The 18,709-nt window shown below is 37.8% G+C and overlaps 1 protein-coding gene across 1 annotated transcript; it reads right to left on the reverse strand.

Annotated features, from left to right (window-relative positions):
• Positions 1-569: 569 nt before the first annotated feature.
• Positions 570-18,476, reverse strand: trpc4a (transient receptor potential cation channel, subfamily C, member 4a). Its single transcript, XM_083569458.1, has 11 exons — positions 18,022-18,476; positions 14,204-14,607; positions 12,184-12,705; positions 7,538-7,874; positions 7,198-7,337; positions 6,735-7,057; positions 6,434-6,629; positions 2,025-2,219; positions 1,751-1,792; positions 1,395-1,484; positions 570-1,322 (listed from the first exon to the last, which is right to left on the reverse strand). The coding sequence occupies exons 2-11, from the start codon at positions 14,579-14,581 to the stop codon at positions 708-710; spliced, it is 2,838 nt and encodes a 945-aa protein (XP_083425584.1). The 5' UTR covers positions 14,582-14,607; positions 18,022-18,476; the 3' UTR covers positions 570-707.
• Between the last annotated feature and the right edge of the window lie 233 nt (positions 18,477-18,709).

The raw sequence follows: 18,709 nt of genomic DNA on the forward strand, positions 1-18,709 counted from the left end.
GTGAGTTCCTTGAAAATGATTAACAGTATTTACAGAAGCATTTGTAATTCAGAGTCAGCTTAGGCAAGTACTTGACTTTTACCAATACGGTTAATAAAGAGGCCTTTTCTGCCTCTAGGTGTTAGTAACACTTTATTTGGATAGTTCTTTATACAAGAGAGATACTTGTAGAGAGATATACAGGCTGGTCCTGCACTCTGATCCCAACTTCATAAGCTGTTATATTCAAAGAAAATAATTTTATTGTGTACATGTAACAAAAAATAAAAAATAAAAATAATGGTGATGCTCCACCATATGTGCAATGCAGGAATAGTGAAGTACAATCTGCTGTAACCTAATATGAAGGGCAAAATTCTTCAAAATCTTACATCCTTTTTTTAATTTATATATATATATATATATATATATATATATATATATATATATATATATATATATATATATATATATATATATATAAATTTTAATATCTTAGATATGGTTAACAAAGAGAAAACTTAAAGCCAAACAAAGGCTACTAATGAACAAATTACTTATTACTGCCAACTTATCCTCTTGTGGCCAATCTACCAGCGTCTAATCCCTAGAATACTCCTAATGTGACAGACAAATGGAATTGAAATATGTAACAATTCAGACAAAAAAGCTACTACAGTTTGGCTTAACTGGAGTCTGATTGTCCTTCCCATAATGGCTGTAGGCTACTATAATTTGCTGATTTCTTCATCATTTTCACCACTCTCGTCATTCACATCTCCATCACATATACATGGTTTGTCAGAAAACCTGTTTTTTTCCTCTGTCTTTTTGTCCACTTGTTTTGTTTCATCACTTCTTTCATCAATTTCAGTTTCATTGGCCTTGTTCACATTCGGTAACTCAGAGGTATTGCCGTTCTTCTTATTCTCCCCTGGTTCCTCTGTATCTGACTCTCCAACCTCTTCACACACTGAATAAATCCTACCTGGATCATTTGTCCCCCTATGTCGGATTTGGTGATACAATCCGGAGAAATCACATGTCCTGTGGCATGAAGTAATTTCTGATGCAGTAGGGACAGACCCGTTAGCCAGGCAGTGTTCTGTATTCTTTGAATTTGCTTTTGAATGTTGTTGAAGAATAGAGGCAGTGACACTAAAAAGTTTAGGCTTGTTTTTTGGTTTTTCTCGAATTGAAGCTTTTGAAGACTTCATGGGATGGTCAGAATAGGCCATATTTGAGGCCCCTGTACTTCCTTTAGACGGCTGTAGTCCTGGTTTATTTCCTTTCATCATTCCTAAAACTTCATACCGGAAACTAGAAATGTCCTGTTTTAGCTCCTGAAAAACATAAGACATGGTTTATTCCATTATTGCCACACCTTTGTAGCTGATATAAGAGGATTTAATTACCTTGAAATTCTCTTCTGTAAGACCTTCTTCTGTCTTGGCATCCCTAATCATTGCAGCCACATATCGCTTTACCAGGTTTCGCAGAACCTCCTGCAAAAATTTGAAACAAGACAGAAAAGGCCGATAGCCAACAATATAAGCTCAGACTGTCAGAGTTCTGATTCATATGCCTGGCATAACAAAGCATTAAACGCATCTGTAATACCAAGATTAGAAACGCAGTGGAAATGGCCTAAGTTTGATTTAAGGCCTTATAACTGAAAGGTGAATATATTCACATCTGTAGAGTTGATATACAGGACAGCACAAAGGCAGACAGGAATAATGGGTATTGGCTTCAGAAAATAAATCATTACCTGATACTGGTGATTGATGTGGACATTCCTTGCAGCTCTCCTCTGTAAGAAGGATGGAAATGACTTGACTATTGACTTGAAACCACAGTATCACAGAAGTGGGTTTGCTTTGTGTTAAGGCAATGAGGCTCCGAGCATTGATGTTATTGCAAAAGAGTCATGCACATTGACATGTAACAATAATAATGTATTGTATTTATATTCTATTATCAATTATATAGTATGATAACCTGTAACTTCATCAAAATATAAGAGATAAAAGTTTAAGTCTTACACTAAGTGTGCCAAAAGTCTCAGTTCTTTCGGATCCCATCTGCTTGCAAATTTGATGCCTGATCCACTTTATCAGGTACCATGCAGACTTTGGGCTAGGGATTATATTAAATGGAGTAGGCAAAGTGCCTCCCTCTTCAAAGTAGCTCATCCACAATTTAGTTCGAGCAAACTTCCACTCAATGTCAGCATGATCCTATAAAGCAGTAAAAACAGCAAAATTATGGAAGTAACATAAAAAACTTAAATATTCAGCATATTAACATTAGCACAGTTCAGTACTGCAATAATGTTTGTATAAATGATCTAACATCTACTGTCTCCTGATAAAGTGGCCATGTACAAGCAGGTTTTTATCCAACACAGGTGCTTTACTATTAAGCTGGGAAGTGCAGAGTGTGTGTGGAGGCGGGGTTGTGGTCAACTGTTTGTGAATGGAGGGAGTAGCCAGGAAAAGTAAGTGGTAAGGACCTACACCTTTCCTAGTAAGTGTAATGTGTTTCATTCAGTGGAAGAAAGGACAAAGGGGGGTGAGACAAGCAATGTAAGCAAGAGATCTGAACTGCAAAGAGCCTTCTGTGTGTATACATGTGATCTATGTCATAAAAAAAATAGCAAAAAAATAGAAAGAAAATAATGACCGCAAATAAAGAGCCCCTTTGGTGTTGTCCCGAGCCTGCATGTCACACCAAGATTTCCATATCAAGGTCTGAGTTATAATATAAATATACATGTCCTACACTGCATAATTACCAACTATAAATGCAATTTGCTTGTCATTTGGATTTCCCAGAAGCAGTGATTATAAAGATTCATAATATCAAACTTGGCCATGGGGAGAGAGAAAAGACTAGATTCTAGGCCTTTCTGTGTAGAATGAAAAAGGAGCTCTCTTGTAGGTAGTCTTTTTGTAGTGACAGGTTGCATCGGATCAGACTGTAAATGGTGGCTGTGAATGGTTGATGGACATAAAGTACTTTGAAGGTCAACCTGAGGCAAACCAGTTCAGTGCATCATTCAGGGATCTGAAATGTCATATAATATACTAAAAAACTCACTTTAATTGTACAGTGTCATAAGCATTGCAGTTATAAAAGGCATAGTAGTGTCAAGACAGAATGCCAGTAGGATTGTTTGCTGTGCACATTGTTTGCTGTGTTGCTGTGCACAGTTTCTATGACTAAGAAGAGAAGGGGAATGACTTGAGCAAAATTCAGCATCAGCCATCCCACCAACCTAATTGTGTAGGTCCCTCTCTGTCAAAAATGAGCATGATCAACCAAGGCATGGACTTTATTGTGGTAAATGGCAAAAAGACATAAGCAGCAGATTCTTTAGTCATGTATTTTGAAAGATGGGGGTGACACTTTCAGTACTTCAGTACTAAAATCCAGATCAGGTCTAAGGACTGGTTTGTCACAATAGATCTAAAGGATACATACTTTCATGTATCCATCCTTTCAGCTCACATGAAGTTCCTGAGGTTTGCTTTCAGGGCTGAAACTTACCAACACCGGGTCCTTACGTTCGGCCTTGCCCTCTCACCCCGCACCTTCACAAAGTGTGTGGATGCGGCATTCATCCCGCTAAGACTTCGGGGCATCTGCATTTTAAATTATATTGATGATTGGTTGATATTGGCTCAATAGGAGCAGCTGGCGGTCCGGCATCCAGATGTCGTTCTTGGAGGTGGGAGCTGGGGTTAAGGCTGAACGCCATAAAGAGTGTGCTTTCTCCATCACAGAGAACCACCTATTTAGGCATAGTACAGGATTCCTAATGGTGTTGAATCCATCCATGCGACCATCAAGAAAGTAAATGAAGGCCAGCCACTCACTGTAAACAGTTTCAAACACTGCTGGGTCTGATGGCAGCAGCGCCAATGTGGTTCCACTTGGGCTAATGTACATGAGACCCCTCTCTGTACAAGCTGGCACGTCAGAGCGTATATCCCATGCCACTTAAACGAGGGAGCAGACGTCCTCTCGAGACAAGGGCCAAGGCCCTTGGAATGGCGACTCCACCAGGATGTACGCCTTTCCCCCTGTCGCCCCACAGTGCACAGGCAGGCATGGTTTTTTTTACCTTACTGGGAGAATCCTCTCAGGAGGGATCTTCTCTGTTAGGGGGCACAGTAATTCACAGTAATTTTCTCTGTCAGGAGGCAGGTGGCACAGTAATTCACCCCCGCCCAGAGCTGTGGAGGCTATGGCTGTGGCCCCTAAGGGGGCACAGCTCCTAGCCTCTGGTGTCTCCACCAAGGTCTCCCAGGCCTTCAATCCAGATCTCCCATCGCGAGGAGGACGTGTGCTGTGAGGTTGCGCCTGTTTACGGCATGGTGCAAACAACACCGCTTAGATCCAGTTAACTGCCTGGTCGGCCCAGTGCTGGAATTCCTTCAAGAACAGTTCGCCAAAGGGTTGACTTCTTCCACCCTGAAGGTTTACGTGCCTGCCATTGCAGCCTGTCATGACCCCCATTGTGGGGCAGTCGCTGGGTAATAACCCGTTGGTGAACTGCTTTCTCCGTGGTACCCAGAGGCTGAGGCCTCGGTACGATCTAGAGTACCCCCATGCTCCAGGCATTCTTCCCTCCTCCTTTTCAGGCCCTAGACCAGAAGAAGCTTAACCGACTGTGTCCAGTGCGAGCACTAGACATATACGTTTACAAAACGAAACTGTGGAGGAAGCCGGAGCAGCTGTTCGTCTGCACTAGAAGGAGAGGTCTCCCTGCGAACAAGCAGACGCCCAGCCTCCAAGGCTTTGTCCTCTGAAGTTTTCCTCCAAGACATCTGCAATGCTGTGGGCTGGTCCACCCAGCTGACCTTTGTCAGGTTTTATAGCCTTAACCTTAGTGCCACTCCTGGCTCCTCTATCCTTCAGCCTAGCTGTGCCCATCCACACTAGGCAGGGATTGGTCAGTCAGGCGTTATTAGACTCTTGTTCCCAAAGTGTTGTTAACGCAGCTAAAGAGTTCCTTAAGGGGAACGTCTCCAGGTTATGTATGTAAACATGGTTCCCTGAGGGAACAAGAAGCTGCATGCCACACTGCCTGTATCCCTGCAGTGCTTCCTTTACTTTTCAATAGCTAGTGCTGGTTTCAATCCATAGGTTTTTAATAGCTTGGTCATGACATCACCCCGCCAGTGACGCCGCGCTTTGCATTGGACTGATTACACATTACACATGATTTAGAGCATGGACAATGCGGGAGCATTCCCCTTGTTCCCATGGGGAACCATGGTTACCTACGTAACCTGGAGACGATTTTCCAGCACATATCACAGATGCTTGTTTGCATTGAGAAATCTTTAGGCCAAGCAATTATCTACAACTCTTTGCCATGGTCGTTTATTCTTGAACTGGTATAATTTTTGCAGTGTGGCAGGGCATTCTGCTAAAGAAGGCTACTGCCTTTGTGGGTGATTTGTTATTTGACAGGGGTCACCATAGTTACTTCAATGCACTCAGTGTCCTAACACCTTTGTTTTAAAGTCATCATTAACTTTTTTAACAATTTATGCTACAGTAGCTCTTCTGTGTAATCAAACCAGATAGGCTAGCTTTTGCTCCCTGTGACTATCAGTGAGCCTTAAGTAGCTGTGAGCTGGTTCTTCTTTCGACCACTTTTGGTTGGTACTAAACAAAAAAACCTGCTGTTTTGTGTCATCTGAAACAGTTTTATTGACATTTATTGTCTTATAATAATTTTATTAGTAGTAGTGTTATTAATATTATAATTACTTGCTAAAGCTTAATTGAAACTGACTTCTGCTATCATCTCTTATGCGTCTAGTTTCAGAGGAAGAAATTGATCTCAACACATTTGCACCGAATAATAGGGGAGCAGCAGCTTTAAATCCAGCTGTGATCTTATTCTACTTGTGTAATAAAAAAGAGTTGATGATGTTCTGTATGTAATGACACATCAAGGTTCTGGTTCATATTTAATAGGCACAAGTCAGTTCTTTGTTTTTATTTGAACTGGATAAAATAAGTGCCCTATTCATAATGACATGGGGTGACATAAATAGTGCACATCCACAAAATTAGACCAAAGGAAATTGGACAAGATTTTCGAATCATTGTTTCAGGACAACAATCTGGCTTTTGAATGCTCTAAAATAACATCTCAGTGGGTGGTAATGTTAGTGCAACCAAAGTGGGTTTGAAAACCCCACTCTGGCAGCAGATTGTTTTTACAACCCCTGTTGTGCAACTTCAGCCATGTCAATGCAGATGCATTCCTTTCTGACCATGAACACAGGAATAAAAGTGGCACATATCCAAAATCATTTGCAACATGCAGTGTTGCAACAATACATAACAAGAAAGTACAGGTATACATGTGTCTGCATGAATATAGTCATATGTCTGACACCCCAGGCATAAAAAAATATATACGCCTCACCGCAATATGCTGATAGGAGTTGTTCATCATGGCAATCAGCATGTTGAGAAGCACTACCAGAGAAATAATGTTATAGGTTCCAAACATGGTGGCTCCAACAAACTCTGTGAACTGATGTCCTGGGTCAACATTGGTCACATATAGACTGATAAGGCCAAATATGGACCAGAACAAAGACTGGAGGGTTTCAAATAACCTGGAATTTTGCAAAAGAAATTGAATCAAAGGAGACGGTTTACTTCTAGCATGGAGCGCAGATTATTTTTTAACACACAGTGAATTGAGACATGCTGTCACTCACGTAGAGAATGCATTATTCTGTTGTACACAGCGAATTCCCTTGCAATTCCCTGTTTTGTTTGAAGCATCAGTCTCATAATAAAAGTATAGCTGGTTGAGGCCATTCGCAAAGGCTAGTAGCACTAGGCAGTAGATAAAGAGGAATTTAAGAATGTCTAATAGCATGCGGCCCAGAGAGATTTGCAGCGGTCCCAGATGGGAGTTAGCTGTAAAAAGTGAGATCAAGCGCAGAGAACTAAAGATGTTGGCAATGGCGAATAGTGCCTCTGCTACCAGTGTAGGATGCCACATCTCCCAATCATTCCTGGGCTTGAAATCACTGTACTGGAAAGAAAAGTAGGAAAACATTAATCCTATGATGGATCTTTTAAACCTTGTATTTCATCTTCAATGTAATAACCAATTTACTATAAATCCAAGGAATAAAGTTTGGTTATACTGCAATTTTCAATTATTTATTTTACCTTTGTGTAAGCTACAATCTTTAGAGAGATTGTCGCTAGATATAGAGAATTCATGACAAAATCCATGAGGTTCCACCAATCGTGTATATAATCTTGAAAGCCGCCATCCCACATCTGTTTGATCTCAGCCCAGATAAAACCTACAAACAATAAAGTTAAAAATGAATATCATTTTTGCAGCTCACAAGATATCATACCCATTTAATGTTTCTAACACTTCATCTGCATTTCTTCCCACTCATGTTAACAGCTTTGTCCATAATGCCACTCTGTGCCAGAAATCTCTAATTTGTTTTGTATTTTGAAGATATATTTAACTAAAGAACTTGGTATGAGTTACCGAGCACCCATGGCAGTATCATCCATTCTACAGTGGTGGGAGCGGGACCCTGCCGATCCGACTCAGTGGTGACAACATGCTGGGAGGCCAGAAGAAGGAGGAAGAGGAAGGTCAGGTAAGAAGCAGTGTGGCAGATGAACTTGATGAAGGGTTTACGGATAAAAAGGCCATAGTGACTCTTGGGAGCTATGAGATAGAAGATGGAGAAGAGAGGGAACAGGAGGCCGATGAAAATACATGTGACGAACTTGCCGGCCCAGTGGCGCCTCCTCCAACCTGGAAACTCATCATACCAGCGGGATGCTAGGAGCTGCTGACAGTTTGGCTGTGCTACAAACTAAGCAAATTACAGAAGAAAGAAAAACATTTTTTTTTTTTTATACATTTACAGTGCAAGTCAAGTTTAATGTGCCTGGACTACATATATATATATATATATACACAGTACAGACCAAAAGTTTGGACACACATGCTCATTCAAAGAGTTTTCTTTATTTTCATGAAAATTGTAGATTCACACTGAAGGCATTAAAACTATGAATTAACACATGTGGAATTATATACATAACAAAAAAGTGAAAATGAAAATATGTTATATTGTAGGTTCTTCAAAGTAGGCATCAAGAGAATGCCAAGAGTGTGCAAAGCAGTAATCTAAGCAAAAGGTGGCTACTTTGAAGAACCTACAATATGACATATTTTCAGTTGTTTCACAATTTTTTGTTATGTATTTAATTCCACAAGTATATTTTTAAAAGGTATTTTCAAATTGTATTTTTTATAGATTTTCTTTTTAGATTAGATTAACTATAGCTACTCATAAAGCAAAGAACTGGACTTCATTGTGGTATTAAATGAGCATTGTGAACAGTCCCTATTCTTTTGAAATATAAGAAAATTAAAAGCACAACGCACAAAGATAATCATATGGGATCAATATTTTCCAAATCTAATTTCTTTGCCATGATTACAGAAAAAAATAATTCCCTGCTTATCACTTTTATCCTGATAAAATTGATCTTCCAATCATTAGACCTTTTGTAGTTTGTGCCATTTATAAAAGCTAAAGCCTGTCTAAGAAAATCCATGCTATGCAAGAAACAAAATGACTCATAGCGACTCCAGCTTGATCAGTCTGTTTTTCATCAGATGGCATAAAAATCAAATTGCTGGATCAGCTTTCTACATGTTTGTGCAGTCATGTGCACAGCACATTAGGCACTGCTGATATGACTAACAATGTCCTGACAAGACATCATACACTCAGACAGTGCTCTTGCAATAACAAGTGCTTGTGCTGTAATTTGTGTGTAAAGAGGACTTCTCAATCAACTTAAATATAAATTATATATATATATATATATATATATATATATATATATATATATATATATATATATATATATATATATATATATATATATAAAAAAATAGAAAGGCTTTGGACTGTCTTTATTGAAATATTACAGATATCATTGTTGTTAGATCTTCATGCAATGGAAAAATCAGTGCTCTGAATGATGTAATGGAATTTGTGATCTGTGTCATGTTAGTCAGCTTCTCCCACGGTTGCATGGAAAGCAATTGTAAAACTGTAATGTTTACTATTACTATTGACAAGAATAACATCCTTGACAGATTGCAGGAAAGCATGTTTGTTATATTATCTTTGCAAGGTATATCCTCTGAAATGAATGATTGTGCATATTTTATATTATTACATATTACATATACATATTTTATATTATTACATATTTTTTAAAACAAAAAAACATTCTTTCCTTAAGGATGTCAGCTAGGGAATGTTCACTGTTCACACACAAACACACCCCCTCTCTTTCTTTGCACTTTTGTTGGCTCATCTCTTTATTCCTTTGCAAATCTTGTCTTTTTATTCTTATTGCTGATGAGTCGTTTACATATAATAGCATGTTCTCTATATTTCTGCTCATGAAGTCTTATTTAAACAGTTGGATGCCTTCATTCCTCTCTTATAGAATCTGTGTAATGTTATTGACGATTGTTTGCGAGTTTTTCTTCACAGCTCTCACAATGTGTCTGTCATCATCGCTTGCTATTTTCCATTGCTGACCTTTTCCATGTCTGGTTGTTAGTACACCAATTCTTTCTTTCAGGATACTGCAAATTAGCTATACATTTTTCCTCTTTTCTAGGCTTCAAAATAGCTTGTTTTTTTTTACGATTGACACCTCGTTGGTCTTCAAGTTGGTTTATCCTTGTTAACAGCAAATTCATTCTTCACAGGTGAAACTTAGTACTAGGAAATAAATTCTGAAATTATTGTCTCATATGCATCTGATCACAAATTTGATTAAATAGGATCTAAAACTAAAAGTAAAGATGCAGCCAATTAAATTGTAATGTACCAATACAGCTGAATTACAGATCCTTTTTTACAAATTTTGCTCTGGCCTTGTGTTTGACTTCTAACACTTTATGTAAGATATTAGGAAAAACATTAGCATTGTAAGGAAATGACAGCTAGATGGAGCATACAAATGACAAATACAGCAACCTCCCAGTGATTCCAACTATGGCCAATATGTTTAATTCTGAGATGCCAGTCATATGCCCATTCAAATACAGTGAAATCTTGTGTATTGCATGTCATAATGGTGAATTTTAAAAAGCCGTTTTGTGAGCGGTAATCTTTCATTCTCTTTAAATCGGCTAAAAAAACGAAACGCCTAACAGACCCTAAAAGATGCACAAGCTTCAATGGCTGTCTGTGAGCTATATGTTGGGGCTATCAGAGTTGATTTTAATAAATGCTGCGCTGTCTGCTGGAAAAGAGTTAATGAATGAACAAACAGCCCAATATTGCAGTGAGATATTTTTCAATTAATTCAATAAAACGCCAAGATGGATAAATAATAGATACTTTGGAAAACGCTCCACTGCCAATGAAATTGAGAAAAGCTGGGGTTCCTGCATAGTCTTAATGCAATTGCCTAGGGACAACACACACACACACATACACACACACACGCACAGACACACACACACACACACACACACACACACACACACACACACACACACACACACACACGCGCACGCGCGCACACACACACACACACACACACACACACACACACACACACACACACACACACACACACACACACACACACACACACACACACAGAGGCGGAATGTTGACACTTAAACTGTGTCAATAAAAATGATAATCTCTAGTTTAGCTTGTCTGAGGTGGGCCTTGAGCTGACAGACTTCCAGGGTTGCCAAAAGAAACTCAACCCAAAAAAGTTCTTATGCTTATGCTTTGATAGGGATCTCCAATAATCATTGTTCCCATGGTAACAGAGATTGTGCACTGATCCTGGGACAGCTTCATTGTTCTCCCTCATCTGATATTAGCATAGCTCAGCATGCCTGACTGCTCTGATAGGGAGTTAATACCGGTCTTATAAGCCTTGGTGAAATTACTGATTATAATGAGCATTTCTACAATTACCTTTTAGCTGAAGGTAATGAAGCAAGTTTATTAAGTTAAGATGAATAGATTGATATGGGTGAGAGCATCTTTATCATATTTATAGAAATATGTTCATTAGTCTTAGAAGCTCTACATCTTATACTGAGTTTAGTGTGTGTGTGTGTGTGTGTGTGTGTGTGTGTGTGTGTGTGTGTGTGTGTGTGTGTGTGTGTGTGTGTGTGTGTGTGGCATAACAGTGATTATATTAACATAATTTTGATTAAGCCCGGCTTCCAATGGGATTTTGGGATTTTTATTTTATTTTATTTTATTTTAAATTATTTTTATTTATTTATTTATTTATTTATTTATTTATTTATTTATTTATTTATTTATTTATTTATTTTTTTAAACCAGGTGAGAATAATGACCATAGAGAAATGAATGATAAAAGTGTAAAAATGTTGTTGAAGTATTTATAATGAGCAGATTAACTACTATGTTTGTGCCATCTTTTAATATGTTTGTGGTTTTTACATTATGTAGTTTTGCTTCACATTTCTTTTAAATCTGTTTAAGGTTATTGCCAAATGTCTTTGACAATGCGAGATCTCAAGGCTGCAGTGTGTTTCTTGTGCACAAGGGGGCAATATAGTTTTATATAGATTCATGTAAAGTAACATTAATGACAGGTTTTATAAACAGAACATTTGAGAGTTGAAAGGAGAATGTATTTGGAAATATAAAGTATGAGATTATAATTCAAACTCAGTTTCCAAAATGCACACTATAAGCAGCTAGGACAACACTGGGTAGTGAAGCCATCCTTTTTTACTCAGGACAGGTGTTTTTAGGCATGACCACTTAAAAGCATGTCATTGAGTAGATAAATTGCTAGAAATTGCTATGAATGAGAGACAGTCAGACATTCAGACATGAGAAGTTGGCAAAAGAGGAGAGCATAAGTACATAACTGAGATTTTTAATGAGCTCAGCCAATCAAACCTATTTTAAGATAATAATATTCTTTATCTTGTTTAATACAGATTGATATATTATATTATATTATACTAATATATATATATATATATATATATATATATATATATATATATATATATATATATATATATATATATATATATATATATATATATATATATATATTATATATTAGTATTATCACCTCCTTCTGATGGTACTTGATGGCCAGTTTGAGCCTGGCAAGATCACTGTTGTTGCCCTCATCCTCCAGCAGATTAATGTCGTCTCTGTAATTGAGTATGAGCTCCAGTTCCCGGGAGCTGCGTGTCTGGTCCAGCAGGTCCTTGGCAAATTGTTTGCACTGGTGCGATAACTCCTCGTATTCTGCCTTAAACTCGTTCTCCACCTTGCTTAGCTCCTGCAGCTCCCAGCTGAGGCGGAAAGCTGTGAGGAATGGGTCCTCACTGGACAAGGCGATCAGTGATGGGCTGGACAGTGCACGGTAAATGTTAAGACGAGAGCGTGAGTGGCGCAGACTATCCACATCAGAGCCAGATACACACTCCACACAGTTGCAGCGCACCTCGTGTGGCTGGGGCACAGAGACGCCCTTTTGCACCAGAAGCTTAATGATCTCATAGTTGTTGGTGTGAGCAGCCAGAATAATCGGTGTTATGTCAGGGGTGAAGTCAGAAAACTGTTTGTCCAGCAGAATAGGAGGCACCTGAAAGATAAAATTGGTATAGTGTTATTTATATTTGGAATGTCAAATTTTAATTTAAAATAAATAAACACTAAACTCTTTGGCTTCCAGATAACCCCCAAAAAAAGGTTATTTGGTTAGTGCAAATAAGACGAACGTTGTCTTTTGTATAAAAATGATCTAGCCTGACAAAAAAACTGCATTACAGAGTGAACAGGAGGTTCATTATTTCTAAACATGAATCATCATTATATTATATATTAGATATATTTTTTTGCAAAACCACTTTTGGTTTTAGTGAAAAAAAAACAACTTTGCAACAAGTGCCTCAAAATAATGTAAAATGGTCTAAAATGCAATTGCATCTGTACACTAAGTGGCAACCTTGGTGTATAGTAAGTGAAGACAAAGTATGGTATGGTAAAGTATGTGAAGGCACATCACATCATTGGTAAGAAACCCTGCTGTGTTTAATTGCCTGAGATTTTACATCCGGAGGTGTCAGAAACGGATTGCATGTGTGAAGCCGTTGTGCCAGGCTGTGTGTCAGAGCTATTTCAGTATTTACCTTGCAAGCCTTCTATAATCAGACAACAGCAAGACAACCAAAATCTAGCAGTATAGCAAAGTATCACAGAGCTGGAAGAAGCAACATCCAGATGGAAAAGTTACTTTGTGTCAGGTTCTTTTTGCGAAACACATGCCAAATGTGTTACTGATGAAATATAGAATTCCAATCATTACAAAAGAAATGGAGCAAACAATATGTTCACCTCCAGTTACATAAAAAATAAAATTGGTACATTAGGGGTCATATATGTTAGGGCTGTCAATCTAAATATTACATCTAAATCGCATGATTGTCATAAATTGTCATAACTTAATCGCACATTTTTATCTTGTACTTTAAATGCTTACTTTTTAAACTTTTTAATAATTTAGTCAACATGGACATGGACTAAATATGGATGCTTTATGAAAATGTATGTGTATTATTAGTAAAACCAAACCAAAAGACAAAATCTTCTTTTAAATGTTTAAAAGTAATTACGGTGTTTTAAATTACGTAAAAATAATCCGGACAACAGAACAGAACTTTGGTGTCTGCTATGTTTCTGCACGGATAGTTTTAATTGCTGGATGTATGCAATATATATATATATATATATATATATATATATATATATATATATATATATATATATATATATATATATATATATATAATCTAGGGCTGTCAACTGGTGGATGCCATGTTAATCAATTTAAGCAACCTTTCAAGGCTAATGGGATTATTATTAATTAATGAAAAACATTCACTCAAATTAACATCATGTTCCTATTAGAATTTTGAAGAAAAAAATCGTTTATGATATACTGTGCATATCATTAACAAAAAAGAACCTTCAAGTGGAAAGAAGGAACAGAAAGTATTATGTTATTAAAGGCTTTCCACCAAGAGACATCACACAACCTCTTTTGAAACAGACATCATTTTGTCAGTATCTGTAGCTTGTACCTGCATCCCTCCACTGGGCTTCTTGTGGTTGAGCAGTAGCTCCACAGCACCCACCACCTCTTTGCGTATGGCATGAAGTAACGCGTCACCCACATATACGTTAAAACTGAGCAGGAGTTCGATGATCTCCAGGTTCTCATTCTCGATTCCGATAAGCAGGGCTGTGCGGCCAAGTGGATCGATGCAGTTTATGTTGATTTTGAAGTAGATCTCAGCCTCCTCCAGGGCTTGCTTCACACTGGCATAGTCACCCTTCTCTACAGCAGTCAGGTAGGCCTTCTCTAGAGGGGACAGCTCCGACTCGGCCCGCACAATCCGCAGAGGGATGCGGTCTCGATATGAGGAGTTATCAGTACGGCGGTAATAGAGCTGGGACATCGCTGCTAGGCCATGTTACACTAAGGCTGCATAAAAAGGAGCAAGTTTATATGGAAAGGTTTTGAGAGGTTAAAAAAAAGAAGAGACAGGGCATATTAAACCCGACAAGATGTACAATTACATGCAATTTTCACAGTCAGTCTGCTCCGTTTTATCTAATTATGCTGTCTAGTTTAGCCTGATTCTGCTGCTATTGTCTGTATAGTGTGCAATGTGTTCTGTGATTTTATTGTATTGTGCTCCACTTATCCCTCTGCTGAAGTTGCAGTTTTGAACATGACACATTACTTTATTTGTTGCACTGATTGTACTTTGTTTTAACAAATTCATGTGAAGGTATAAGTGTACACGGTGGGTAAGATAAAAACAGACTTGATTTTAGATGCAAATGCAGCAGGACAGCTCAATAGATTGTGGGCATTGAAGGTTGGGATAGTACATTAAAGACGAGCAGCTTTTAGTGTTGTCATTAGCGCTACAATGAACCCATTATGGTTCAGTCTCAGGCTTCAATAACAGACTAATTCATAGAAGAAGCACTTTTCGTGTTTGTGATTTTGTTGTTTTTGGGGGAGGGTTTTGTATTAACATGGAAACATCTTCCACAAAATGTGGGGCATGACTCACAAAAGTACACTGCTTTAGATACTATTTTTAATCATGCACACAAAGGTTATTATGCCCAATAATTGCCTAGTCAATCAGACAAAGAATTTTATTTTAATTATAAAATTACAGTTCAAAAGTTTATTATAATAAATATATAATCACTTACCAGTCTATTTTTATTTTTTAACCTCTTATTTGAACTAATTTATTAATGAGTATGTTTATTTATTAGTCTATGTCCTATCCACCTGATGTTCCTTTTTCCTTACTGGGATGACTTTCATGGTGGTAGCAATGTTCATTTCATACTTAATTACACAAGTACAATATTTGACCCTAAATGGCTTAGAAGCAATTTACCAAAACAAAACCATGAACACGTGACAGACAGTTAATTTTAAATCATTACAACTACAATGAGAAATAACTGATATAATTGCATCAATTATAGATATTTTGCAAGATAACACTCATCTTATTTAAAAATCTAAACTCTGACTTAAAAAACTGCAGGTTTGTCTAAACTGCCAATAAATGCAGAAGTGGTTCTTATTTTTCCACAAATGCTTCTACTTTTGTTCGCATATTAGCCATACTGAACTTTTGTTTTTATATTCATATATTCATATATGCAATTAGAACAAAATATAGAAGCATTCGACAAATAATCCTGCTCTAGTGCAGGTCTGAGAGCTTCTGTACCCATTAACCAATACATAGAAATGTGCATAGACAAATGGCAAATGCAGTACTGTATATACATACAGAATAAATACATGCATGCATACAAATTAAAATGACCAGACAATTGCCATACAAAAAATACCAATAGCCATTAGAAGAGCTTCAACGTGTCTTGGCATAAATTCTAAATCTCTGAAACTGTACTGAAAGGAAAATAGTATTTTATTTTTTTTTTTTATATTGGGAGTGCAGAGTCATTTCTAAATTTCCCACAAGGGTTCAAGGCCATCGAATATTAAAACATTTTCATACACTTGTGCCCTGTGGTAGGGGACATCCTAAAAGATGTCCCCTAAGAGAAACATTTCAAAATAGGATAAAGATGATTAGTCAGAATAATGTTTTATTCATTTGCAATGAATTGTAGATGCATTCATTTATTTTATATGTTTACTGAATCCAAATATGTGACCATCATGACCATATATTAAGCTATCCCAAACCGTAGTCACAAAGCACAAGAATTGTTTTGAATGGCTTTGTATATTATGCTGTTGTATCAAGATTTCCCTTCACTGGAACAAGGGGCCCCACACTATTCCAGCATGACAATGACCCTGTGAACAAAGTGAAGTCAATAAAAACATGCTTTGTCAAGGCTGGCATGTAAGTGTGAGGTCTGCAGACAGAATTGACCCCAAACCCCACTGAATAGCTTCTGGGTGAATCTGAATGCGGACTATGTGCTTGGCCATTTTGCCTGACATTAGTCACTAATGCATTTAAAGCTGAATGATCAAATCCCTACTGACACGTTCCAATCTTGTAAGAGACTATCTAGAAGAGTGGAGGTTATTAGCTTATTACATCAGCTAAGAGGTGTGGGGCTTCTGTGTGGGGTGGGGGAGAAGTTAAATTCTAAAAGGGATGTTCAAATGCACATATGGGTGTAATTGGTCAGTATGATCCCTGGGTGCAAACTTTGAAATAACAAGATGCGATAAGGTAGAATCTGATTATCCTTTAGGTTCTGTGAATTTAATGGACAGTATGTGAAACATTATTCCAGGAATGAATGCTGAAAAATGTAATAATCCCATTGTTGCTGATTATGAAAAAGACTATATACTAACTAGATGAAATTACCATATCTTTGTTTGTCCCTCAGGATTACACTGTAAGTGTGGTACATCATGTTGCTGTCACACATACTGTCCTTGCCAAACAAGCTGTCATTGATAGGACAGGATTTAAACATATTCTATATAAACGAATGCAGTGCACTGTAATAGTGCTGCTGTCAGAATGTCCAGCACTTGTGCACAATGTTGTTTATATAGCAATTGGGAATGTATGGCATGCTATTAATTAATGAGTGAAATTTTTAGCTGTTGCTTTAAGTATGCAAAAAAGAAAGAATGAAAGAATGAAAACAATAATAAACAGTAAATAAGGAGAGCAGGAGTAACATTTATATGAAGCTTCTAAAGGTCACATTATAATTAATTATTGCAGTTCATTAAAATCGTCAAACAAACAAAGCATTTGTCTTTTTTTTGTGTAAGTTCCCTCTGTAGGAGACTTTGCAGACATGTCTGTAACAGGATATTTGTGTTTCAGCTACTTTAAATGGTACAGCTGATGTTTTATTTGCCTCTCCAGGGGACTGTGCATGCAAAAAATCCTAAAATAAGAAACACAGCACCTTGCACCTTTGGTGTATAATCAGCAGATAACATATATAAATATAGCATGGTTTGGATCATGCGCCTTAGAAACTCTTCCAGAGTTATCTACTGATCTTGGGGGTGTAGGTTTTTTGGTAAAACGATATTTTTTTCGATATTTATTAGGTTAGTTTTGTAGAAAGCATTTCATGCCTGTTGTCGTTTGTGTTTCTCACTGATGCGGGTTTTGGAGGGGAGACACGAGTCAGTACGCACTGCACTGCGCTTTAGCTCGCTGAAGACTTGGTGGTGTTTTTTTACGCTTCCGTGGTTCGTGTCGAAAAAAAAAAAGAAAAAAAAGAAAAGACTTTAGACTATTCATTCATTTACTTTGATTTACATCTACATAGGCAATGCACCATGGAGTCAATGTGCTTTGTTGTTCTTGAGGAGGAAAAAAACGTTACCGCAGAATCTTACCTGGAGGTTTTTAGTCGCTGAGAATAATCCCGGCGCATATAAACTCATCAGCAAAGGCGCACAACAGGTGCTCATAAGTGAAGCACTTCTGGGAACCGCTGGGCAGAGAAAGGAGCGACGAGATGTGGAGAAAGCGATGCACTTCCAAGTCCTGACATCGGGGGAAAAAAGCACCGATGTGCGCCGTCACACCATGTTCATCCAGTGATTACTGCAAATACTGTGCGACAGTCCCACCGTTCTCTCATATCCGTCACTTCAGCAGATTTTTGTTAATAAACGCAATATTTCGAAACTGGAAAATGTTGCAAAAAATAAAGCAGGTAGGGTCCTCAGCATGATATGCAAGCTGTCTTCCTGGTGGTCTGCATGCGTAAACTTCAGTTTAAATCCAGTTTAGTGCGCCTGCACTCAGCTTGGAGTGAGACGCAGAGCTGTGCTCACACATACATACATATACACACACACACACACACACACACACACTCACACACACACACACACACACACACACACACACACACACACACTCTCTCTCTCTCTCTCTCTCTCTTTCTCTCTCTCACTTTTGCTCTCTCTCTATCCAGATACTAGCTCAGTCTTTGAGGATATTACACCAGCCTGACCCTCTATTCCTGTCTATCAAAATAGTTGATAAAAGATTTAACACAGGGAATCCCATACTGTC

This window comes from Silurus aristotelis, assembly GCF_946808225.1.
Source record: "Silurus aristotelis genome assembly, chromosome: 18".
In the NCBI taxonomy this organism is placed as follows: Eukaryota; Metazoa; Chordata; class Actinopteri; order Siluriformes; family Siluridae; genus Silurus; species Silurus aristotelis.

Bases quoted from the DNA above. Each gene is read 5' to 3' on its own strand.
- trpc4a (XM_083569458.1), bottom strand. From the start codon at position 14,581: ATGTCCCAGCTCTATTACCGCCGTACTGATAACTCCTCATATCGAGAC. The intron at 7,058-7,197 runs GTAAAATAAATA...TTTTCTTTCCAG, and splicing joins AGATTGTAGCTTACACAAAG to TACAGTGATTTCAAGCCCAG. The intron at 1,793-2,024 runs GTAAGACTTAAA...TCCTTCTTACAG, and splicing joins AGACTTTTGGCACACTTAGT to AGGAGAGCTGCAAGGAATGT.